The sequence below is a fragment of the Acanthisitta chloris genome, unplaced genomic scaffold, assembly GCF_000695815.1.
Source record: "Acanthisitta chloris isolate BGI_N310 unplaced genomic scaffold, ASM69581v1 scaffold5070, whole genome shotgun sequence".
Classification (NCBI taxonomy): Eukaryota; Metazoa; Chordata; class Aves; order Passeriformes; family Acanthisittidae; genus Acanthisitta; species Acanthisitta chloris.
Genome location: NW_008649800.1, coordinates 6,418 through 33,705, shown reverse-complemented (window position 1 = coordinate 33,705; position 27,288 = coordinate 6,418). Strand labels below are relative to the sequence as shown.

Below are 27,288 nucleotides of genomic sequence, written 5' to 3'. Positions count from 1 at the left end.
GCTGAAGGAAATGCACTGTAGGAAACCATAATTCAACACAAACAGAAATCTAGTGCAAAGCATTTGATTAATATGCACTCTAATTTTGAAGAGTGTTTTATGTAGACTTCACAGTAAAATGCTGAAAATTATACAACTAAAATGCTGAATATCAGAAATATTACCATAGCTCTGGTGAACAAAACCACTCTCAGAAATAAATGGCATTTTCAGCTGTCAGAACAGCTGAATATACTTAGTCTTAGAAGCTCTACCTTCCATGAGACAATGCTGAAAAACAGAAGTAGCATCAGCCATATCACATTCACATCTTGCATTTCATTAGTCAGTTTTCCCCTGTAAATACAGGAAGTCTAACACTATTGGAAACCTGGACCAGATGATGTTAGGGTTATCAGAATGGTTATTTACAGAAACTTAACAAGCCATATGTATTTTTCAAGTGCAGCACAAGTTTCAGCTTTTACTAAATCTCTGTCTCATGACAAATTTTAAAACCAAAATATTAACATGCAACTGTAGTTTATAGATTGTATGATCATAGCAACAAAACCATATACCATCCAAAGAATAAAGGGTCTCACACATCTCTAGTGGTATCAAATCCAGGTAAGTCAGAGTGAGGTCACAGCTCAGTCAGTTACAAGTTTATAGAACAAAATGAAGACTGGACTTGTATTGACTCCTCCTATGCCCTCATGGATAAAGAAATGAATCTATTTTATCAATATGTTGGTGGATGGACTGACAATGCAAACCTGTTCACAACGGTATCTTTTTATTTTTAATTTCTTTGGAACTTCTCCTACAAGACCATGAGAGTAATCTTTTGGGCAATCTGAAGTTTTTCTGATGATATGCTCAAGAAGAAAAAAAGTGAAGAAGTGCATTACTCCCCTGTGCATGATATGGTGACCATATAAAAAACTCTTACCCATTCACTCATCTCTAAGTAATTTGATGTATAATGCAGCCACATTCATTATCTTGCTTGCATATTTTTTCCATACAGCTGATGAATGGAAAGACAATTCAACTTAAGTTAAAATAACAACATCTCCATATATCTCCTCAAGCCTATCTGAGCTATGTGTCCTCTTAACAAACAGCATTTGCTTTGATACCCAATTAAAATAAAAGCATCTTCTGCATTAAAAAAAGGACTGGATCTGGTAAGCTGAAACAAATCACTGGTTTAATCTCATTTGTTAGGTTTTTATGGTTTAAGCTTTATTGCAAAAGAAAAAAAGGATTTTTTTAAAGAAGCATAAGGGCAGCATTTGTTTTAAATACATGAGCTGGTGAGACAATCCTAGCTGTCTGCACATATCAATCAGGTGTTAGCACAGCAACCCTCAACTACAAGGCAAAAAGACTATAGTTGCTGCTGAGGCAGACAAAACTCTGTTAAATAAAAAGAGAATTCCTTCATTGCTTTGAAAATTTAGAATTAAAAAGGTTCTATCTAACAGAAATGCTAATTAGATTTGTGGTTGCCAAAAGAAGTCAAAGCTTGGCAGCCACCTCTATTAAGGAGACAGTATGTATCCAGAAAACAGAGGAGAACGTTTTTAATTAAAAGAGTTTCTTTCAGAACCAACAATTACATCTAAATTGCACCAATAAATAGGATTTTTTTTCTGTTGACTAGATAGAAAGTTAAGGAACAATATAAAAAAGGCATTAAGAAATCCTTTTGTGGAGACAGAATAGCTTTTACATTTGATTACAAGTAGAAGTCTTAATAATGCAGACTGATGGAAGAAAAATACTAAGACACAATTAGGCAATAAACCTTTAAAAAGCCCCCACGTGCTCACGTCACCTGTGGGTTTTTTCATCTGATCATACTTTCCTTTCATTTTTGGTGGTGCCTCCTCTTGATGCTTCTTCCTTAGCTAGGGCTAAGGAAACAAAGAAAGGAGTATCGGAGCATTGATCAAAACTGGCACAGCTCTTGTGCACAGGCCAGTCTGGAGAACTACCTGTGTGCCACGAGGGATGGGAACCAGTTAACTTGTTATGACTGCTAATGCTGTCATCTCATGTTCCAGTCAGGAAATTCCCCGATCCTGAATATTTTTCTGGAAGTACTCAGCAATTCAGAGCTGTACAGGCTCTAGACCATACAGAAACAGTCTTTCTCCGTTCCCAAAACAGGATTAAGACTTAATATGCTGCTACAAGGAGCCTCTCTCATATAAATAACATACATAGAAAATTGAATGAACGTAAATACATAATTTTAGAGAAATATTGCCACTGATTTTGCAGGTGCAGAAAAAGCTGAAATGAGAAATCTGTTGCCACACACTCCCCCTCCAACTGACACAGCATTCAGCACCATGGCAAATGCTTTCTGACTTGTATATAAACTAAAAAGCAATTCTAAACTCTTTAATTACCCTCTTTTATAACACTAGTCTCCCTTCATTTCACACTTTCAGCTTTCCCATTGTCACAGTGGTTGCAATACTTTTCTTGCAGTACTGCAGCAGTAAGGAGAACCTTGCCCTGCACACAGTATTTCAGTGCTGAGCTCAAATCATGGCACAGACTTTCCAGCCTCCTGTGCATTGCCATGACAACTTTGCCTAAATCACCTTGCCTTAACTTGCTTACAAATACATAATACCTGATGTTAGGCAGGAAGACTGATTAACATGAAACTTTCATTTAGTTAAGTTTCTACAATTGTACTGAAAAAATAGTTTCAAATGGCTCAAGGAGGTGAACTCCTTCCATTAAGTATTACTGAAAACTATCCAAACACTCAAGAGGAGGAACACAGTACAAGCAAGGAAGCACCACCTGGATTTTATAATTTCTGCTTAAAAAAAACCTCATTATAGGACTAAAGTGAACTAACCTTCTCTTCCACACAACAGTCACTAACCAGGTATCAGAAGGGTAACTATTTCAACACTGGGTGAACTACATCATAAAAGAACTATTTAATTCCAGTACAATGGTGAAAACTTCAGTGAAAAACATTCATTATTAGAGAAAACTGCACATGAAGGCCAAAGACGCTTAAGTGAAATCAGAGATACTTATTTAAACAAGAATACAGCCATCCATCACCCTGTGCTCTGCCTGATTTACATATCTATAGCCTCTAAAATATCACTGCTGCTTTTTAAGCTTCAAGTGCCTCCAGGGAGGGAGGTTACCAACCCTATGATTCTGCACAGAACTCCAATTATTAAGGTATAAAATACTAAGAAGAATAAGGATTCTTTTTTGATGATGATTACTAGATACATACTCCTGGCCAACATAAAAGCTCTATCCTGGTATGGCATCTCCATTTGCTCAAGTAGGTTCTTAGTAAGAACATCCCAGGCACGTTTATGCACGTCCCCTCCTCTGAACAGCTTTTGGACTCTCTGGTCAGTGTGAGCAGGAGCTGACAGGAGCTGAATTCTCAGGGGATCTCACTCCTTGCCAGGCTAACTCTTCTTAGCAGTGTCTTGTTTACAGGAGACTCCAGTGCCTGCTCTCACTAGAGGGAAAGACTACAAGCAAACATGAGCTGGTATTGGATACCCAAGAGTCACACTACAAAGATCTGCCTAAGTTTATTTTCTCCACAGAGGAGGCAATCAGAAAGAAGCTTACATCAGCTATGGGAAAACTCGCAGGAAGCCAGAACTCCATCAGTTCTAGAAGTCATGGAGTAACTGCTTTGTGATGAAAAATGACTTTAAACACTAGTTTCAGACACCAAAAACTAAGAAAACAATGAAAATATGCTCAGAACTTTATGAATTCACAGAAAAGAAAGCTATTCACAAAAATACAGTGAGGGTTATGATGAATAATAGCTGTGAAATAATGAGAAGGTGCACATAGAGGCAGTAGGGTAATTTGGGTTTAATTGGTGGATGTATTAGCCTCACATGAATTTAAAATTAAACACAGCTATGTGTATTACAAAGTTGTGAACCAAATGAGAAACTGGAAACCATGTATAGAAGTGTGGATTTAAACTGAATTTAAAGCCAAACAAAAGCTGTAACTAAGGCTGTGCATGACTAAGAGAATTCAGCAGAGGACTGGAAAAAAACAGATCTAGATGTGTGGCTCTAAATTCACCAAGAAAACTACTCATACATTTCAGCACCAGATACAACAAGAATAGCAACTTTGCATTAGATCATGTGTCAGAAATGGCTTAGAACAAAAGCATCTTTTCTGCAGTAGCAATGTATCTTTGGCTCAAAATTTATGTAGTGTTCATGTGAGGGTTTTAATTTATGTAACATTTAAAATTTGGAGCAGCCAGGTCAAGTCATTGCTCTCCATCAGTCTCCACTCTGCACATGAGCTAAAGTACCTTTATTTTATGAGATCCCCAACCATCGGTTTGGAGAGCTGTCAGAAGGAATGTGAGATAAAATCCCTTATAATTCATATGAACATTTATGTATTAATATAAACCACAGAATATTTCACATATGAAATATGAATCTTTAACAAGGCTCAAAACCAAACAGAAATGAGTACTAAAACACACAATACTTGATTTTTTCAAATCTCCCATAAGCTATTCTCGAAACAAGATTAAGTCATCAAAAAAGAAAAATTAGGTTTACACAAGATAAAATAAAACATTTGCTACAGTTAGAAAAGGCTGCATTTTGTAGAAAGGAAAGTTTCCTCAGTGGGAAAAAGCAACAGCCATAAAATAGGCTATTTGTGGTATAAAATAAGCAATTCGTAGTATCATAAGATGCTGTTTATGTATTTTTTGAACATGCAAATTGTTTATTTTTAATTGCTTACTAGCATCAATATGAAATTGAAAATAGGCCAGTATGCCTCAAGCTATCAGTGGCTCATTGCCAAGAGTATGTCCCAATGACAGCTTTAATAAGATTGACTATCTATCTATACACATTACATGCATAAGAGCACTACCCTCATAAAAAAGGCTTTGCTGATGCACTTGAGTGTTCAGCAGCACGGGAAGCTTTCATTTAAACCACTTGTATATGAAATACAATAGACACTTGGATCACTCAAACAACAACTTCAATAAAAAGCTGTGTTAAGCTTTCAGTGACTACTCACATACCCTCCACCTGCCACACAACCTTCAGCATAACTGAGTTCTATACAAGTGAAATAGAAATGCAATAATGAACAGTTACAAAGAAAGAGGGCAATTTGGTCTTCTATATTAATATATTCATTTGTTAAAATTTCCTCTGTGAAGAACACAGCAAATCCTGCGATCATCTTGATGCAATGATGATTGTTAGACAACTTGGGAAGAAGGTAAACACAAGATGCTACATGGTAAGACAACAAGACCAGCTGGGGAAGAACAGGTCAGCATATTTACAGTGGGGAAACGGTGAAAGAGGCATCAGTTGGCAGGAGCAGGAAGGCTGGAACCCACCACAGTAACATTGCCTATGAAAACATGTGCAGAAAGGCAATGTCAGGGGCAGGTGAAAAGTGGGACAGTGCAGGAGGTTCTGATGGCAGTAATGTGAGCTGAGACCACCGTCCAATTCCTCTGCCCCTATACAAGGGAGGAATAAAATGTAGCTGGCAGTAGTTCCCTCAAAGTCAACACAGAGTATGTATGAACTGCACTGACATTGAAGGGAAACACAAATTATTAAGAAAATGAAGGCATAGGTGGTGAGAATACAGCAACACCACAGTTACTCAAGACCAGTTAAAGTGGGGCATGAATTAACAGTAAGAGGCCTCCTCACTCTCTGCTCATAAACTAATGCTATCTGAAGTTCATTAAGCTACTATTAAGTGTTATAATGCTACACACATTAACAGGATCAGAGACAAAATAAACAAGAGTAATCAACAGAATGTCCTACTCAAAGCCAGCTGCAGAGCTAGTTGTTGGAAAAAGAGCAAAGACAGACAGCCAAACCACAAATTCACCAACAGAAGAGCCAGAAAAGTTTTTGTCTACAAAGTAAACACACTACCCCACGGTGTACACAGCTGAGCTTTCACATGAGAGCATCTTCCATGACCTCAGATAGCAAGGACTTATTAGTTTCACCTGGTTACTTTTGAAGGACCCCAGTAACTTACAGACAGTCTGTCAGAAGAACATTGTTGTTATCTAACATTAGAGGACACTGGTACTTCTTTTGTTAATTGGTTCTAGTGATTAAATCATGTTCTAACCTTGTGTCTAGTTTCAAATTTCAATTTTTCAGACTTCACATTCTCCACATTGCTTCTTCCCTAAGCCTTTTTGCACTAGACTCTGAAACTCCTTGGTATATGACTTCTGTTGTCATACCTAGCAAAAGCACCTACCCCTTACATTTTCCAGCCATCTTCTCCCTCCAGTTTTTCCTAAGGTGTGGTCACCAAAGCTATGGATATTCTGGTATCGACTGCACCAGAGCCAAACAAAAGGGCATGTTTCATCCCACTCCTTTTGCTCATGCACATAAGCTGTTTGGTAGAGCCTCACAGCTGAAGTGAGCACTTAGACTGGTTATTAACAAGCTGTTTTCCCAATGCATCCTCTACTCCTGCCTCAGCAATTTTTGTAGCTCAGCAAATGGCTGCACCTTATCCAGCAGCACATTATACCACGCTAAGTACAGTAATAAATGACTATGCTAGAGTACTGTGACAAAGCTTCTAGAGCTTAAGATGCACCATTGGGCAGAAAAATGTGCCTCATTTTCTGCCATAGCCTCTTCCAGCAGAGGAAAAGCACCCAGTCCTTTGCCAGAGGAGCACAAGCCCTGCAGCTTTTGTCCCCACAGGATCAGTCTGTCTTAGCAGCTACGTTCTCTGACAAAAAGTTAACCCTGTCATCTGGAGTAGTAGCAAGTGTTAAATGTAAAGGAACATGTACACCATGAAGGAATGTCTGGCAGGAGGAATGTACAGTAAGAAGAGGCACAACTGAAGCCAAACCTCTTATATACTCTGGCAATCTCCAGGTGATAACACCATTCCCTGTTTAGACAGAATTTCAATTCAAGTACTTCTTGCATCACTACCCTTCCAGACTAAGTATTTTGTAATAAATTAGCTCAGTTATGATACACTACAGGTAACCCACTTAGTCTAAAAGGACTGAAAAAATAAGATGTTCAACATCACAGCACACTTCATGTTGTTGGCTTTTGAAGTGTCAAATGATTTGTAATGGCAAAGTTTGTTATTCTGCTTCAATCTCGACTATTTTGCATTTACATAATTTGAATTCCTCAAGATGCTCGAGACAAACTGCAGATGTAAGGCTGTGCAGGAATTACAGTGCTTTGAAATTCAGATGAACACACCCAGACATTCATTATACCAATCTAGTCAAAGTTGCCATGCCTACGCTAGGAACAGCCAAAACACATTTAAAGGAGTTTCCGAGTTGCTCTTTACAGCCTGGTACTGCAAGGTAACTCTGAGAGGCACAAGTTGACATCTTGGTACCTTTAAATCAGTCATGCCAGTTTAGAGGCTCCTTCATATGTAGTGTTCCTCTAACACCTCCAGTGTGGGAACAGCAAGTCACAGGAGAGGGACACAAATAGCTCCTGACAAAAGACACCTTGTGCCATTCAGCCCACATTTGCAAAGCCAGCTTGGCTATGCTCTGCATGACAGCAAAGCAAGCGATACATTCAAGCATTATGCTGAACATTATTTACCTGTTTAAAATTGAATTGTTATTAATATAAACTTGTTTTGATTATTTACTGTAATACATATTTGTGTGTTTGCCTACAAGCCATTCTTGGGCTATGTGTCTTTAAAAGGAAGATTTCTAGGGATACACTGGTATGATCGTTAACAGAAGCGTTGATTCAGCTTTTAACTTTTTCACATAGGACTCAACACTGCTCCTAATTGTGATGCTCATATGTGCAGGTCATTTTCCATCTCCCATTTTTGAGAGCCATAAGGCAGAAACAGTTACTCAGGGAATGCATTACTTCAAAACCAGAAGCTTCAGTAAGATTTTGCCCCATAACAGAAATCACTCTACAGTATTCTACAGAGGTCTCAGCTGAAGGACTCATATCACAGTGCCAAGGAACACTTTTACAAAGAAAGGAAAGAATATTGAACTTTGGGATTGAAAAAGGAACATTGATGTAGAACAGGACAAACGAGATCAGATAGTTGGCTAAAAGCCATGAAGCTTGACTTGAAGAATTCAAGCTTCTCTTACCCCACAGGATATCAGATAAGATTTCATGGCTTTCCATGATAAAATTAAGACAGTGGAACACCCTTGAATTTGTTGCAGGCATTGTTTTTAGTTAGGTTAATCCCTTCAAAATGGTTTCCCATCTATGAAAACTGAAGCTGAATTTATGCAGTAGTGAAGAGGATCTGGACCAGATTGGAGAGAGGGAAAACAGAAGATAATCAGCTTTTCAGTGACTACTATTTATTTCATTTAAGCTAAATTAATTTTCTTAAATAAATGTATTTACTAGTTTGAAAGATAATGAAATATTTTCAGAATGGCTTTGCAATAACTGCCCTGTTTTGATATCCTTCAGGGAATAACTGTTACCACAGATTTACAAGTTCTGCTCAAGAAGGAAATGATTGACAAAACCCAGAGATTGGATCTCCCACTTCATCTTTTTGGGACTGCTGTCAACTGGTTCAATACTGCTCAAACTGTCAAGAAGCCTTTCTAATACAGATCAAATGTTTGCAATGGTCATATGTCCAGACAAAACTTTTGAAGTCAATGGAATACTCAGGGTTCCTCCCCTCGCCTCAATTCTCAAAAGCAAAAAGCAGACTGGGGTATTAATGCAAATGGCTAGCTAAGTATCTTTGAAGAATGATGCACCTACTTAATTACTGATCTTGAATTGGTATGCACATTCCCTGATGCAAAGTCAAATTAACCAGTTTTATGCTACTGAAGAGTTATTTTAACTCAGGTGTTCAACTGCAACCTTACAGTGCCACCACCCACCCTCCTCAGGAGTGTAGCAGTTCTTCTATCCCTCTATAGTTTATAGATTTCTAAATCGTTTGCTCCCAGCCCCAGAACACTGAAACTTGGTTTGAATTCATGCTGTTCTTCATAGAAAAGCACTGCCACTTGTACAGCTGTTGCATAGCATGAGCTTTAAGGCAAGGAGATACATTCTTTTACTAAAATAAACTAAGACAGAAAGAGGATTTACAGCACATGACAAGAGACTGGCAGCCTCAGGATCTGGGTTTGTTTTCCATCCTACAGGCAAAAATCACTACAGCTCTACCTAATTAAGCAAAGGACATAATTAAGTAAGGACATGTTACATGCTTATTTTCTTCCACACCTATTAAGAAAGGGAGTAGAAGAGACCATGACATTTTAAAACCCACCACCCCTAGAAACAGCAAACAAAGCATTGCATACTTAACCTAATTATAAAGTTATCTACAAACACAAATCAACTTCCTACTGGAACACTTTGCAAAACTCTATTTGCATATCAATTAAGGGCACAGAAATGAGATTACATTTTGTGCAGCAGAACATGGAATACAAAGTTGAAGTTAACAGACCACCTTGCCAGCTAGCTGAATATATGAAACTGCAGATGAAAATATGCATGTTTATATTAGTGTGGCATTCCAAGGTCATAATGGAATCAAAATAAGATCATTATTAAGTGTAACAAGCTGATACTTACTGATGAGCTTCATTTGTGTGCAGTAACAAAAACTTAACATTCAGTTTCTATCTTAAACCCAAAGTGTTTTTCACATCATTAGGGAGCCAGAAGACATAAAAAAAAGCAGCAAAAAACAACCAACCAGTTCACACTTACAATTCCCTCCACCCCATATTTACTTTGGCACAAACATGACATTTCGGTCCTTGACTGTCAGCTTTCATTTTGATATTACTCACATTTTGGTTTACTTTCCCCAAGCAGCATTACTGATCTTTAAAGACATATCACACACATCACATGTTTGGAGTTTCTTACATGGCCATGTAACATTATGCTGTATATATATGCTGCATGCCCTAAGTTATTCCTTTACTTCAACTAGTTCATAACTCTGATATTTAAATTCCCCATAATTTTTCACACCCAGCATTTATTTTCATTCTGTTTGCTTCCTAGTTTATAAGCATGGTGTTTAAGCGCTTATCTTCTATTACAAGATTGCATAAACTACCATTCCTATGAAGGTAATTAATTTAGAAAACAGCCTAGAATTTGTCACAGCTGATCAAAAACTACTAGACTTGGACACTGTGGTGCACAGTCAGTCTCTGCCACTAATATACAGCAAACAGTTTGCTCAAACACAGGGATAATTTAATGGTTTGCTTTTGGTCACTGAAGCAGAGCCTTCTGAACTGCTGCTGCCCATCAAGCACCTTAGCAGCCCTGAAGGGCTCTTTGCATTCAGAAGCCACACAAGAAACTTAGAACAAGCAGGCTGAGACTTGCTCCCAAGACTGGTCTAACAGCTACTGAGAGATGTTTAACCCAGGATACACAAGCTACAACTGAAATACAAAAAGCTGCTTCCCTTGGCATTCCCGAATAGTGGCAAAGGGCACTTCAGCCATTTGGCCTCCAGTCATATGACTAGAATCACAGAGCAGTTGAGGTTAAGACCTCTGGAAGTTGTGACATCCCCCTGGTCAAAATCTACAAGAGATTACTACTTAGGATCTTTTCCAGCCCAATCTGGTTTTGAGCATCTCCAAGTACAGGGACACTCCACACCCACCGTGTGCCTGCTGGGGGGCCCTGAACTAGATACAGCACTGTAGATGGGTCTAACCAGTGTTGAGTAGAGGGGCTGGATCATCCCAGTGCAACCCAGAGCTGTCTGCCAAAAGAGAGCACTGCTGGGTCATGCTCAACTTGCCCACCAGCCTCTGGCTGCTGGACAAACTGAACAAAAGCACCACCTTTCTTCAGGTTCCTACTTAGGGTACAGTTTCTACCCAGCAGTAATAATATTGTCTTGACATATCAAGACAAGACTGGTGGTGGGATTGTTGATTTGAAGTACAGCTGAGACCAGAGTAAACAAAGATGACTTTGGATGAGAGAATACCACGAGATTTTGTAATCTCTCCAGCAAAGTTACATTATTGAGCATTAGAGAATGTTTCACTGCTCACATCCTTCACTAAGAAAGGAACAAAAAGAAACAGAGTTGTCTTACTAAAGCAGCAAAACCACATTATGTTACACTGTAAAAGCTGTTCACAATGAGGATCACCATACAGTAAGGGAGACTGAGTGCAAAGCTGAGAGACTGAGGGAAGCCTTAGCACTAAGCCAAAATGTAAACTTCAGTGCTGACTAAAATGCATATTCTGAGCAAACTGGAAGAAATATGGCCTCACTGCATTCAGCATGCAACTGTGTTCTGTGTTATTCAAGTTACTTGGATGCAAATAAAAGTGCACAATATATATGATATATATAATATATAAATAAAAATATTTAGGTTTGAAGGCAGAAGTTAAATAATGTAATTTAAAACTTTTTTTTTAACCACAATTTTCTATTCAGCAAACAGAATGAAAAGCTTTAAGGCTTCACAAGCGCAATACACTGCAAGACTATGTGGTACAAAGTATCATGACAGACTTCCATGCTCATGCCTAAACCAAAGCTGAGCATTACTTAATCAGGCACAATAGAATTTGCTATGAAAGTGAAAAGATTTCCATAGTGCTTTTTCAGCAAACCTAGTAAGTGCAGTAACATGATGACTCAGCAGAGATGAGCTCCTGCCCAAAACAGAGGGAAACATCCACCAGAACTGAAGAGCTGCTGCCCATTCAGCTGCAATTATCCTAGCATAATTGCCTTGGGTTTTTTTGACTCTCATTCATGGGCTATTTCTTTAGTGAGGCACGGCAGCCTCTTCAGTGGATTTCTTCAGGACTATTTCCTATTAATACTTTGTCACCCACTTCCCCTCTCCCTTCCATTCAACCTCTAGATGCTGTTTCCTATTTGGCATGTACTGAAATCGCTGCTGGTTGAACAGGATCAGACCAGTACAGCAGCCAAGGAATAACAGAGACATGTGACAGATACACTCGTGTTACAAGACAAAGGACAAGTACATATGCTCTAATTTGACCTCAATAACAAAAATCTCTTTCCCCTCAACTAGCTTAGAGAGATGTGTTCAACTACACCACCTGAGAAAGGCAAAGTACATAAGTTACATAATACAACTCAACTCTCAGCATCTTTATAGGAGAAAGATTTAACCAGAAGAGTTGCATACTTCCTGGAATCAGGAATATCAAAAGAACTGAAGATTCAAGGATCACTGAGGATCAAATAGCAAATGCTACCTAAAATTAGCAAAACATCTCAAAACCAGTATATTCTTAAAGAACCACTTTTCATGTTCCTGGGGCTGTATGAGGACCACAGTGTGGATTCACTGCTCTGCATAAAGAAGCTACACCAAAGTACAAAAACTCCAAACACTTCATAAGCCACTGTGAGATCAAAGCAAAACCAACTAGGTAACCATCAACAGGGAAAGCAGCAATCACAAAACAGTGAAATAAACTAGCAAAATGTTTCTGTGGACCATGCAAGACATACTGGCTACTAAAACCCCCAAATTCTATCATAACTTATTTTCCCAAGTAAGACTCACCTTTCCTCTTGAAGCATTAAACAGTAGGATGATACAATAGAACAGTTGTTCCTGAAATCAGCATATGCTGCTCTGCTCAGTCTGGTCACCTACACGTATCATCTGAATGTGGCTAGACAGATGGGAAGCTCTACCAACTGCTTAATCAGCAGCCTAAAGGTCTCTGACAAGAAATCCTGTATGACATTTGAGAATTAATCTAAGTTTTAATAGAGCAAGGTGTTTATCTAAAAGCACTTAATTTATGACTAAAAATTATGCCTTCATTTTTGACTTAATCTATTCAAATACAATTCATGCCAAGTAAGGAGAACAAACTCAAGCCTAAAAAGATGAACAGATAAACATTACTTTATCAATATCATTAGTTTAACAATAATAAATAAAAATAACTGCTGCAATGCTAAAGCAGCTTGGTTTTGTCAACTTCCTCTTTACTACCATTTTGTTAGTTAGTTCACATTGCCACCAACCTCAATCCCACTTTGTCTGGCTAGTTTTACAGCTGTGTTGTAGTAGCCGCAGCGTAAAAGGTGTTCCACCATCATACGATCCATACGTTTCTTCTTCCACATGTTGGCAGCAGCTGGCTGGTCACTACTGTGCTCTTTCAGGTGCTCAATCCTACGTTTGCAGAGCTTTGCGCTTTCATCTTCAGCCTGGATTGATTCAACTGCCTAAAAAGTAAAAATCAACAGTAAGAGCTATACATTGTCCATCTCCTTTTAACACCAAATACAGTAAGAACTGTTTGTGAGCATTCTTTACATGGCATACAGTTACCCCCCATAGTGTGTCTTGCACGTTTCTTTTGGCAGTGCCCAAGTTTCAGTGCGGAGGGTCCAGCTCTGAGATATTCTTGCATAGAAATAATTTTACTTTTTTGAAGTTATGAATATATACATTTTTCTGTTTAATTTGCATTTCATTCAAACCCAGCAACGTATCAACTACAGCAGCAACTGCTGTAATAGCCTGCAAAGAGCTTTGTGAGGGTTTGCAGTCATCTGGTCCAAACAGCAGAAAAGCAAAATTTCCACCTCTAACCTATGCACGGCTTCTTCCTCCAGCAGCTGTCCTAGTGAATTAGTTCTACTGGGGAGTGATGCACAGTAAACCCACATTACTTCTAACACACTGGAGCCGTTTTAATCAGTCATGCAATAATGAAAATTATACAAACAGTAGGCCTCTTGGCACCTTCAATGCAAGCACCTTAGTTTTTCAAAAATCATCACTTTTGTTAAACTGGTACGATTTTACTTATCTCTGCTACCGTGGAAACATGAATCTACTGTTAAGGAGTCTTACTTAGGAAAATAAATTTGTCCAGAGGAAGCAGAATGACTTCTTAAAACCAACATACTGGCATACCCAGCACAAAACACACAACCCAAGGTATCTCCACAGTATTTTTTTTAACTAAAAAAAACCCCCTCAGGTCATACTAGGTTACCTTCAGCCTTAAAGGAACATGGCTGATTAGTTATGCTGCCAATTTTACCAAGCAATTTCATGACAGACATCTCGTCATTCCAAGCCTGCTGACTCAGTACACAGCATGTGGCAGCTGTGGGTCACGCCAGGCTGCACAACTCCAGAAAGCTTGCAGTACCTTTAGATGCTTACTGAGGAAAAAGCAAACCAGCAGACAATGGTTCGGGCCTTTCCCATCTGCAGTGTATCACTAGTGATGCAATTTCAGGTTGGGCTGCCTTGTGGTGACTTTAAACTCACTGGTTTGAGTTTGCAAAACTGCAGAGCTCTGGCAGCAGGAAGGTACATGCAGGTCTGCCAACCAAGCACAGCCCAAGGAACCTGTGCAGGCTTTCGGCAGCCCATGTATCACTCTGTGCTGACTGACATGGTGACCTTCCCAGTGCTCAAGCTATTCAGGCTACAGTAACACCCTTAGACAAGAGCTCCAGCTCTGAAAGCACAGGTTGGTTCTAATTGTGTTTACACCATGCCTGCTCATATAGAGACTTCTAGAAAGATCAGCATTTGAAAAGTAAAGTGAAATAAGAAAACTTGTGCAAGAAAAGCCTACCAAGCATTTGCCCCAGTTAAGCCTGGCCCTTGATACCAAATTCAACTATCTCAACCCCTAGTCACTACACAAGAGTCTTCTACTAAAATTCATATAAACATCTGCAGCTTGAGTTATTTTTATTACTGAAGTCTGAGTTACTTCTGTAACTGAATTTAGCTTTATTTTGTAACACACAGTTTGGAGACAAGTATTTTGTTTAAGTTCTAAGCTGAGTCTTTTCCTATTCAGCAAGCAAACACTAACTCAAGCCAAAACTCACTTTCACTTTATAGATGTCAGCAGTATTATCAGATGTGAAGGAATCCTTGAGAAATTTCCTGTATACAACCAAGAGAATTCAAGGCAACCAGGCACAAAGGTTAGACCCTTTCTCATTCCAAAGGGCTCTCCTTACATGGTTTTGTATCTGGACTTCTACAGCTCTTGCTGTTTTTTTGATCTGTCTAGTGCATTCAGAAAAGCTACAGATCCTTTTCAAAACCCTTTGAAACAAGTCTATCTGGACTTGCCCTGCTGGACATAAATAGAACTTGAGGGAACAAGCATATTAAACAGGATACAAAGGAAAACCACAAAGGCCTAGGTTTCCCCAGGATCATTTTCAGAACCTAAGAAACCTGCTGCGTTGGAAAGATCTCTTTTAAGAGTGAGTAAGGTGTTAAATAAAGGAACCATCTAATTCTATTAGGGCCATCTCAGCAGTTCATCAGATCCTTGTCTAAACACAGGAGGAAACAGAGATCCCACATGGGTCCAAAGGCCCTAAAGAAAACAATCATTTTGCTCGGGGCAGAGATTACAGAAAAGACAGTTGGGAGTTGAGGGTTTGGAGCAGAAACAAGACCTTTGTATTTCAGAAGACTTTTACTGTAAAACAAATTTTTTTGGCCTTTTGTTCTTTCTGAGCAGCTATAAGGTTCCCCAGAGTCTTTCTGGCAGTCAAAAACAAATGAGCAATTACTCTAAAATGGAGGTTTGCACCCAAAACATTCAGCAATGCCGTCAGACACACCCCCACAGTCAGCAAAGATTTAACAAGTAAATAACTTACTCCTCCACATCATTACTACACACCTACAAGCAAAATCCAACACCTCTTTCAGAAATAGCACTTATTTCTTTCTGTAAGTAACAGGGAGTAAGGAAAACATATCCTTCAAGACCTCTAAGTCTCACAATCCAAAGATGAAAAGAGCAATTAATTTATGAAGTATTTTGCAGAACAGCTTTTCAGCACCTAGCTAACCTGTTCAAGCAGAAAACCCCAAATCAACATACATGAGAGTGTTATTTTCATGTTACAAACCTCCAAGGTATTTCAATGCTTCGCTTAATATTGTCTCAAGATTTATATCTGTTGGTTATTTCAGTTAAGATTTAATGAAATGACTCTGCTACTGTGTTTCACCTATTTACTTCTGGAGTAGAACTGCTCTAAAGTCAGGTGACAAAGCTATTTTCATTTTTCTGCAAAATTTGTTTCCAGCAAGTGTTCTGATGACTCTCAGGATGAGTTATATTCCAATCTAAAATAAGGATAGCTTATACTTCTTTTTTGAAGAACATATACATTCTTTTCTAAGAAAAATGTGGTAAAGGTATGAAAGTCTGTCAATATTTCGTTCAAGCTTAACACCTAGAAGCAGGTTATCCTGCCAAATTTTGCTTAAAAGGCTCTTAATAATATTCCCTAGGAACCTTTCAACTTGCAAGTCCAGTGCTTATAAAAAAATTTCAAGCAACAATCCAGGACAACTTCTTCTGCAAAGAAGCCTCAACACTGCATACAACTACCTCTGCACTGGGACTTAAACATTTTTCAGTTTCATCTTCTACCTGTTTTGCTCTTCAAGTGATCAATTAATGCAACTGCACAAACCTTTCCATTAGGCAAACAGGAATTCATACAAATCAATTAATTGTACTACTATTTCTTTTCTGTGGGTAGCAAAACTCCTGTTCAGGACTATAAATACATATTAATTTTACTTCTCAGCAGAAGTTGGTTATACTTAGTCATGGAACACCAAGTCATGTTTCATACACACAGTGAAGCAGGATACACTAAGTTTTGGTGTTTTGCTGTACATTCCAAGTACCAGTAACACATATATCTTGAAAACAAAATCCAAGCAAACAGCACTGCAGCAAACTAGTTCACTTTGCAAAGACAAAGCAACCGAGGTATTACACCACTTACCTTGCGTTTCAGAACGCTGAGTTTTTCAACTACTCCATCCAGGAGACTAACAACTGAATCCACAGCAGGACAACTGCTCAGCGTCTTCTCCAGCTCTGCCACCACCATGGTAACGTGGCTGGTCTCTCGATCAATGTTTTTTTGTGCAGCTCGAAATCGTTTGTTCAGTGTTTCATATGGCACCTAGATGAGAAATATCAAGTCATTAGAAATTCCGAGATTTAAAAAGTCAGGTCCTCTAGAGTTTAGAAAGACTGATGATTTCATCTGATACAGTCCAAAGAACACCTCTGTTCCAGGACGTTAAAGGTCATGAATTGAACTTGACTTCCCATATCAAAGCCCTTATTAAGGCCTCTCAGCTAGGAGCTAACACTTCAAAGATTATGAGAAAACAATGCCAGGAAATAAATGCTGCAGATTCTTTTCCGATAGCAGTTTCACCTATCCTGCTTTGGCTGTAGCAAGCACTGATGGAAACAGCCCAGGGACAACAGAAAGCAAAGACAAATGAGTATCTAGGAAAGGAAAGTTACAAGTTGAACTGCAACTAAGAGATCACCCTTCAGAACACAACTTTAAGTTTACATTTCTTTCCTTTAGGAATTCATTAAAGAAGAGAGAGTTGCCTTTGGGAAAGCATGTATAATGCACATAGGCTACTGAAAAATTTATACACAGTACACCAACAGTTATTTAGGAAATCTAATAGGTCTCTTACCTACTACTGCCCACAAAAGGCTACTTTTGAATATTACTTCCACTAGGACTATATGAATGTTAAGAGAAACTCCACATAAATTTTCTTTTAGCAAAAAAAGCCTACACTGCATGGCTAAATTCATTAAATTCCTCTAAGGCTCCATCCCTGGGCTTAAATATCAACCACTCCTGGAGGCCTCCTGTCCTACTTGTCCCACACCTTTATGGGACAGTCCTACCAAAACTGCTACTGATGGCCACTAAGGACATATATATGGAAGTAGTCTACAGCCTGGTCAAATTTTAGGGTACTGAATAATTTAGGGAGAGCTTAAGCTGCTCCTGTCACGTTGCTTCCACTACAGAGACAGCATAAACAATTCAGACAGCAAGTTCTATTACTTCACAGAAACAGAAATTTTAGAGCTAAAAACATTCCATGTTCCACACTTAATTCACCCCTATCTTTTACCTTGAAAAAGCCCATGAGAATGTCTTTCAGGTAGATATAATAATTTTGATTGCTTTTCCATTAATCAAAGGCATAATTTAGCTAGCAATCTGATTATACATGTTAAAGGTAAAACAGGAAACACAAATCAGAGTTCTGTTTGGAACATATCACACATATGTTTGATTACAAATCATTCAAGCATATAACTTCTAATCATTTATATCAAGGTCTCCACTTTCCTCTTGCACGCAAGAAAATATTCACAGGGTCCACAATCCATTTGGGCTCTACTGGCGAAGAGGTTACTACATAATCACTGTGATTCCCTGTTAGAGAACAGAGTTAGTCCAGAGTAAGGAAGATCAGCCAAAGCACTTGCTTTCCAAGACTGTGCATGACCCACAATAGGTTGTTCTTATTTGTAACAGAAATGGAACACAAGGATACTCCTGATAAGATATGAAAGGGCTCCCCTTCCTCTCAGGAAGACTGAAATTATCTATTTAATGTTTTTTGGCATCTCAAACTAAGACCTGAACAAATGCCTTTGCCACAGGAAGCACCAAGCTAAAACAATTACTTCCCATATACATCTTGCCCTAAAATCCAAGCACTGCACCCACTCAAGCCACATAAACCATCACAATTAATAGGTTTCAACACCCACTGAGTAATCTCTATAGCCATCTCATATTCCAACTTCAACTCTTATTTCTCCATTTCCACAAAAGAAAAAAGAAAAAAAATATTTTAGAGCACAACTGAATGAATGTTTTGGGGATCCATTATTTTGACATCTCATGCCTTTGAACATGGAAACTTATTTCCAACTCTTCCAAGACTTGATGCCAGAGAGCCTTAAGACAATTTCTTCCCTTCCCCCCTCTGCATTTTTCTTACTGTTCAATGAAAAACATCTCTGCAAGTATTTTGCTAATCAGCTTTCCGTGACACACCGAAAAGCTACATCAGACAAGACTTTTCAGAAGCTACTAGTGATTTGAGGTATCTTTCTGACTACAGAAAGTGCTTTTGTTAAATTTTGAGCAGTCTGTTGAACTGGACACAGATCGAGTCAGTCTGAAGAAAGTCTCAGTTTAATCTCCCTTTTCCCTAGTTCCTTATCTGCACACAAGAGCAGCAACAGCTCCCATTTCCTGTGCTCTGTCTCTTTAGCCTGCAGATTCCTGGCACAGTTTGTGTTCACATGACATTTAGAAGAATTAGACTTTCAATTTCAGCTGGCATCATTATATATCATTTAGAATGTGTCTAGGTGCAATAGGTTTTTAAATACTGTTTTATCTTTTCCCGCCTCCTACCCTAAAAAAAAAATCTGTGAATATCCTGTGTGGAAGAGGCTATGAGTTGAACTGTATACTCTGAAAGTAATAAAAGTGAAAATATTGTGAAACATAACTTTAGTGTGCCATAACAAGGGAAACTGCTTTAACAGTACAATGAAATTACTTGCATAATTGAAACTGACAGTAAATACTCTTTACCAGAGACCTTCATAATTTGCACAGGCACTTGTTTCTCACTATAGAGCCAGCAGTTTTTAGGAGAGTATATTTGTAAGTCGTATCCAGGTATAGCTGTTACACTTACTTTACAGGACTAGATTCCATGAATGCCAAAACTTAGAAATGGCAACTGCTACACTCCTTACAGAGCTGCATTTTATCTCAACTTTGCATCTTGATCTGCTGGTTCTTTTGTTACCCTACAGCTCCACAAGATTCTGTTCCCCAGCACTGCTTTGCTTTTTCACAGAAATCTTCAAACGTTACAGCACTGTACCAAAAAGTTGGTATTTTTTCCTCCAATAGTGAAAGGAAATGGAAGGAGAACATAAAAAAATATCTGTGGACAATGTAATTCTAAAAATTCTTAATTATGGTTCACTTTAATTTTCAGGTACCATAGTTAGAAAACAGTAAACACCAAACTTTTAGATCAAGAGACAGGTGCAAAATTTACATATCATTAGTTGCTACAAGCCTGTTAGAGACTTTGAATCATTCCTGCCAGTAGCACTCTGGACCAAGCCTGAATTATACAGTTATTCCTTAAGGACAAGAGCCACCTACAGAACTCAGCCTAGGGAAGTACTACCTTAAGGAAAAAAGAAGAATCAGCAGCAAGTACTGACCAGAATATATTCTGTGAAAGCACAATACCAACTTGTCCTACTAGTTAGAGGTTGAAAAACCACACCCAGATGGCTCATACCGTGAACATACAAGAGGACACAAAGGAGAGTTGTAAAATATTAGTGGGCAGCACATTTAAATCCAGTGTCACTGAATAGATTCTGCCCCTTTTGTTCATCAGCTTCCACAGCTGCAGACACATTATTCAACCTAAGCAAGTACTAAAACAGGTCAAACTTAAATCTAGTGAAAAGGAATTTGACTGAAGTTAGAACAGGCTTCACAAGGGGTAAAATTACAGTGACAAGTTCTTCCAAGATGAAAATTTTACTGTGATGTGAAAGAAAGTCAGCTTGGCTGGAGGCTTCTGCCATTCTAGCATGACTGTTTGCAGGTGGTAAATGCTCACAGAAAGGCAGAGACAACTGATTAACCCGAACCAAATCTTTCCTTCATTTCAGGAGTTACTTCACTCTGGTCTCAGAAAGCCAGAAAATTCTGGTGTGCTGTCCCAGAACATGCTCCAACAACCTCTCATGGAGACAAGACTAAGGAAAGAATCCTTCTGGGCCTACAAGCTTGAACTGGTGGAAGAGGAGGAAGGACTGCCATGTGAGCTATACCCTGGTTGTTCAGCTGAGCAGGAGTAGAAAACTGCAGAGCTAAGCACCAGAGGCAGTTTTTAAGCTTACACTTAGGAACTCAACTGTATTACAACTATCTGGCCTTCAGCCCAAACACAGTCCTCTTCCAGCCCTTGAATGTGAATAAGGTACCAGAGCAGGACTGATAGTTCTAAAATCATGAAGTGGCTAAGACTGTTCAAACTGGGCAGGTAGGGAATCTTTCTTTTCACAGGCCACATGAAATTTAACTTGTAATCCCCTTAAATATAGTGAATTTAATACTAAGTATATTTTCATCAAAAGAAATTTTCAATAAGCCACTTATTTACTAAGTGATTCCATTTTCTTGAGTCTTTTGAATGCATATTAACACTTGGAAAAAACCCAGCCCATATTAAATGCTTCCATATATTGTATCCTGATGGGTAGCAAACTGTATACACTTCCCAAGTGTTTATTATCAGTCTGTAAATAAGTATTTACAGGAATAAAAATAATATCAAGCCAACTGTATCCTAGGCTGCATCAAAGGAAGTGTGACCAGCAAGCTGAGGGAAGTGATTCTGCCCCTCTACTGTGCTCTCCTGAGACCAAACCTGTGTCCAGTGTCCTGGAACCTCCAGTATAGGGAGTCCAGAGGACACCATGAAGATACTCCAAGGGCTGGAGCACCTCTGCTATGGATACAGACTGGGAGAGTTAGGGTTGTTCGGCCTGGAGAAGCGAAGGCTGCAGGGAGCCCCTTCTAGTACCTAAAGGGGTTCCAAGAGAGCTGGAGAGGGACCTTGGACAAGGGCATGTACCAATGGGACAAGGGGGAATTGCTTCAAACTGACAGAGGGCAGGGTTAGATAAGGAAGAAACTCCCTACTGTGAAGGTGGTGAGGCACTGGCACAGGCTGCCCAGAGAGGTTGTGGATGCTCCATCCTTGGAAGTGTTCAAGGCCAGGTTGGATGGGGCTTTGAGCAACCTGGTCTAGAGGAAGGTGTCCCTGTCCACGGTAGGGAGGTTGGAACTATATGGTCCTTAAGGTCCCTTCCAACCCAAACCATTCTATGATTCTAAGCCAGTCAATCCTTTACACAGCAACTTAGAATGTATTCATTTTGCATTTGCATTCATTATCAACATTTTGATGAGATTAACTTCTCTGCTTAAGGTTTTCTTAATGTATCTACATCCACACACTTAGTATTCCATCCATAAACTGGATACACAGAAACAGCTGCTGAGAGTGCTCTCACCTCTGCCTATGCTTTACTCTACAGGGCCACAGCAAACTGGCTTTAGAACACGAGGTAAGAACATACCATCTATAGCCCTTAACAGTATCAAATGGGAGAGGAGAATGCAAATTATTTTCCCCCCTCACAGAAGTTCATTAATTATAGTGATGAAAGCTTAAAAAAAATCTTTGCTACCTCAATGGCATTTAGGTGGAAGTCAGACAACCAGACTGGACTTAGGCTTGTTTTAGCACCTTGAATTCTATTAAGCAGCATAATGGCATTTTGAGAATGTGGCGAAGTTTTAGCCTTTTTGCACTCTCAAAGCTTCTGTGACACAGTCACTCACTCATTAAGCACCTGGGGCTTCCAAACAAACTGAATACATACACTGCTGAAGGGCTCTCTGCTTGGGAGAAAGTACAACGTAACAAAAGAAACATGAACTGTGGCAAGGTCTTCTTTGCAGAGGTTACAGTCCTCCAGCCACGATGGAGGAAAAGCACTCTGAGTCACAGCTAAAAATCCAGCACTTGTTACCAGCGTGGCCAATGTACACATCCACTCCATTCAACTAGAGTTTAAATAAGTAACTCTTAATTACAAGGGCCTTATAGACACATGAACAGCATAAGGAAAATGAAAAGCATCTACAGAACTGAATTGTGATCTAGCAACAAAGGACCAAGTCTCAGTTCTAAATGCCTTCTCTGTCTTTACTGGTAAGGTCTTCTAGGCCTTCCTTATCACGTGTGAGCAACTGACTCTGGGGAGAAAGGTGCTACTCACATAAGAAGTCCAAAGCAAGCTGAAGATGCACAGGTACATGGGAGCAGAAGGGATTGAAGGAGCTCATGGAAGATACTGCAAAACTGCTACCACTGCCAGAATATCATGGTGAACCAAGAAAGTTGTCCGTGACTGAAAGGGGCAAGTTTCTTGTCTCTACTCCAAAAAGAGAACTTGGAAGATCATGGAAACTACAGGCTAGTCTGACTCATCTCAGTTCTTAGGAAAGTTACAGAAAACCAAAAATTCATATGGAAACCATTCCCAAGCTCATAAAGGCGACTAGGAATAAACAGCCCAGATCTGCCATAAGCAAATCAAGCTTGACAACACTGCTTTCAGTGATGAAATTACTACCTTGGGACGGCAGGAGTGTGCTGGCAGCTTTTCATGCCAGTATTAGTGATGGTTTTGACACTGGCTACAAAGGTATAGTGGGAGGCAAACTGGGGAGACATGGATGAAGGTTGGAATACAAGACAGGCCAGGGACTGACTGGACAGCCAGGCTCTAACAATAATGGTCACTGGTTCAAAAGCTTCCTGCTGGCCAATTCCAAGTACTGCTTGACTCCCAAGGAATGTTATCAGCTTCAACATGTGTGTCATGTTCATAGAATTGTCAGGGTTGGAAGAGAGCTCTAAGATCATCAAGTCCAACCATTAATCTGCCAATCTCCTGTAACCCCTAAACCTTATCTTCCAGTGCCAGACTCAGATGCCTCTTAAACACCTAGGCAACCTATTCCAGCGCCTGACCACTCTAACAGTGAAAAAAAATCTCCTAACATCCATTCTGAATCTTCCATCTCAGCTTATGACTGTTTGCTCTAGTCCTCACTGCAGGCATGGCAGCCTTCAACCATCTGCACTATGGAGCACACAACCAGAAAGCTCACAGAGGACAACAAGCTGGTGGAGTGCTGGACAACACCAGGTGGCAAAGCTGCCATTCAGAAGAAACAAGCTGGAGAAATACACCAAGAAATTCATGAAATGCAAAGGCAAAAAAACAGAGCCCTGCACCTGACACAAAACCACTCCAGCCTTTTGCACAGGCTATGGAACAACTGGCTAGGACCACCTCTGCAGGAAAAGATGCAGAGGTCTTGATGGACAGCAGGTTGGGCATGAATCAGCAACAGACCCTTGTGGCAATGAAAGTTAACCACACACCAGGCTGCCTTAGCAAGACTAAAGGCAGTAGCTTGAGAGGAGTGATTGTTCATGCTCAGCACTCATGCAGACTCATCTGGAATACTGAGTCTGGTTTTCAGGTCACTTCCCCCCCTCCCACTAAAGAGATGCTGACAAACTGGAAAGAGTCCAGAAAGCTGCCACACGATGGTGAGCTGGCTGGAGGATAACAAATCCAAGAGAAGCTGAGAGCAGCAGGCTTGTTTCACTCGCAGAAGGGAAGGCTGCAGAGAGCTGGGAGTGGCACTATCTGATAGAAGCTTTCTACTACCTAAATGTGAAGGTCAGAGATAAGAGCCAGCCAGACTTTTCTGAGTTACAGAGCAAAAAAGGAGGAGGCAGAGTTGGCAACTGGACCTGAAGAAAATTCTAGCTGGGCATAAAATAATGAAAGTATTTCAACCAGGAGAGCTGGTAACCACTGAACAGCAGCCCAGAAAGGTGATGAAATCTCCAGCCCTGAAAACTTTCAAAATTAGGCAGGATGCTGAGCAACTCAGACTCACATTGAAGTTAGCCCAGATTCAAGCAGAAGCCTGAATTACACTGTCTGCAAGGGTATTTTCCTACCTTAATTTTATCAATTACTCTCTAAAGAGACTGAATCATAGGTCCCCATTGCTAATTTAAACACCAAATACACTTCCACATGAAGATCCGAGTGACCATACCAGGTAAGACCAAAAGTCTCTCCTCTGTCGCTCGTTTTCTCTGACAACATCCAGAAAGGAGATGGCACTTGGAAAAAAAAAAGGCAAGAAAATGAAGATCCTAATCCAAATCAATCTCTTTGGACTTCTTGAACCAGAGATGGCAGCTTAATAGTAGAAACACCACAGGGCATTTCTCACCCATGAACTCTGCTGGTTGTTGTTGACCTGAGTTTTAGCACTGCAACATCCTGTGGTGAGACATTTCACAGCCTCACACTGCGTGAAGAAATATTCTTTGGTTTTGACTTGTCAACTACTACACCCTAATTTGAAACCCTTTGGTTCTTGTTTTGGAAGCAAAAAAGTGAATGCTCGCTCTCTCCCACATACTTCTCATGTATCTTGAAACGGAAGCAGCTCTTTCTAAACCATTCTTTGAAGAGACATTCCATATCTCTAATCATTCTTGCCCTTCTGTAGGCATTTTCCAGTTCTACTACATCCTTTTTCAGGATGAGGAAAGGGAGAAGAAAAAAGAAATAACTGATAGTACTTCAGAGAAGAAGAAATTATGGATTTTTTTTGCTATATAATGAGGTTCTCCATTCTTCCCTTTCTCAACACTTCTGTCCTGTGTTTGTCAATATTAACCTGATCACTCACAGTAACATTCACTATAACCCCAAGAATCCACTGAGCAATGATAATCATTTCCCACTCAGTTTTTGTCTATACAAGACTGGGATTAATTTTCTTTCCACCACACCTAAAAACCGCATCGTGCCACACTTGCCTATATTGAATGTAATCTGTTTTAACACACATTCAGTCTCTCATTCTTCTCCACTGCTTCACACTTGGGCTCTATCTGTAATACCTCAATTATCAAGGAAACTGTTCCATCTCAGCACTCACTCACTTCCAGGCTGTTCAAACAGCTGAATACCAGCAGGGCTGGCAGAGATGCCAGCAGAACCCTAACACCAATCTTGCTCCATCACACAGGTTGGCTACTAAATCTGGTACTGGACACAGAAGAAAGGGATTTTTCCCAACCTAAATAAGCTTTTATAAAAAGTATTAAATCCTACATTTCTGCTCCTCTAAAGGTATACAATGTTAGGCCAAAGTGTAATGGCCACTGTTTGAAACTTCAAACACCAGCTTGATGCTGCCCATGGGTTTTTCTAACTGGTTAAGAGCAATACTGAAAACTGTGTTTCTTTCATGATTAAAGTTGAGCAAAAATGCAAGCCTTGATCCTCCCACAAGTGTTCAGCCTTACACTAGGCCTTTAGCTCACCAGTTCTCAAACTTATCTGGTAACATACACGGCTAGCTTCCTACTTTACTTACGTACTTTCAAGCCTAAAGAACTCCAAATAAAAAGGAAACTAAACCCCAAAGAAATCTCTTTCAGACCACAACATTAATCAAGAAGAGTTTCTACGCCACAGTGAATGCATAGAGGAAACTAGTTCAGATGCAGCAGGAAAACACCCAGTAAAAAAACAGATTGCATAGCAATCATGTGGTTGTTGGAAACTAGAGTAAAGATGAGACCTCAAAAAAGTCACCACAACTCAAAGAAGAATTATTAAGTGGTGAAAGTAAGACCATTCCCCAGACACCCGTTAACAGGAATTTTTCAAAGGTTTATTTTCTAAAAACAAATTTTCCCAGCAAATAGTATAGACAACAGAAACAAGCATCTTTTACATCAGTTTGCAATTCTGTAGAGGAGCATCCAATTTCATTCTGTATTTGGAAAAAAGGAGCTAATCATGTCTAGCTTGACATCAGTACCAGCTCATGTGTGGGGAACTTTTAACTAGATTTCTTGACTTTACAGATGTCTGTGAATCATCCTTCCTCAGTGTTACAGTTTCCTAGCTGCAAGTAACTCCTTCCCATACAAAATGTGATTTTTTAAAAACAAATATCTACATTGTGTATCTTTTCATCAGGGACAGAAAGGGATTTGAAATGGATTTTTAAAAAACTTATCAAGTACATGAAGTCACAGAACTAGTGGGGAGAAAAAAAGGTTTCAAGAAATATAAAAATAAGAGTCCTACCAGATTAGCTGGGGGGAACCATTACAGAGCTATGCTCTCCTTTCAAGGGTCAGAAAAATGATGTGCTTCCTCTCCTCAACTGTGTTAGCTTATAACACCTGAAAAGCATCAGAGATTTGTGTGAATCTACAGGTCCCCAAGACAATTCAGTTGAAGACTTTCTGAGGTATAAACAAGCTTTTCAAATGCCACATATTGAGCCCTGACATGAAATTAAGCCTAGCCACAGACAGGTAGAGAAAAGAAAGAGAAGTGCAGTGATGCAATTGCCTTTCAAAAAACTAGAAGCAAAGACAACTTAGCTCTACTTCAGGCAAGAGGAAAGAGGAAGTCTGAGGACATGAAAGAAAAAACTTAGTATCTCCTAAAAAGTTTTAATAAACAACCAGCGTCAAGAGAAAAAGTAAACCCCACAAGAAACACCTTTGAGCATTGAGCTCAAAGTCCTTGAGACTCAATTATATCACCATGTTCACCTTCAACAAAACAGAGGAGAGGACGTGTAGTGTACATGATGTTGTCTGAAA

At 39.5% G+C, this 27,288-nt stretch overlaps 1 protein-coding gene across 3 annotated transcripts in view; it reads right to left on the bottom strand.

The window, feature by feature from the left end:
- MAEA (macrophage erythroblast attacher) overlaps nucleotides 1-26,859 on the bottom strand; it is a 41,400-nt gene extending 14,541 nt beyond the window's left edge. The window contains exons 1-3 of one of the 3 annotated variants that reach the window (XM_009072147.1): nucleotides 26,762-26,859; nucleotides 16,881-17,063; nucleotides 13,101-13,304 (exon numbers count right to left, since the gene is read on the bottom strand). In XM_009072147.1, coding sequence (XP_009070395.1) covers nucleotides 13,101-13,304; nucleotides 16,881-16,988 — 312 coding nt within the window. In that variant the 5' untranslated portion in view covers nucleotides 16,989-17,063; nucleotides 26,762-26,859. Of the gene's footprint in view, nucleotides 1-13,100; nucleotides 13,305-16,880; nucleotides 17,064-26,761 lie in introns of those variants that run through there. The other 2 variants (XM_009072220.1, XM_009072293.1) reach the window with 2 other exon arrangements.
- Nucleotides 26,860-27,288: the final 429 nt, after the last annotated feature.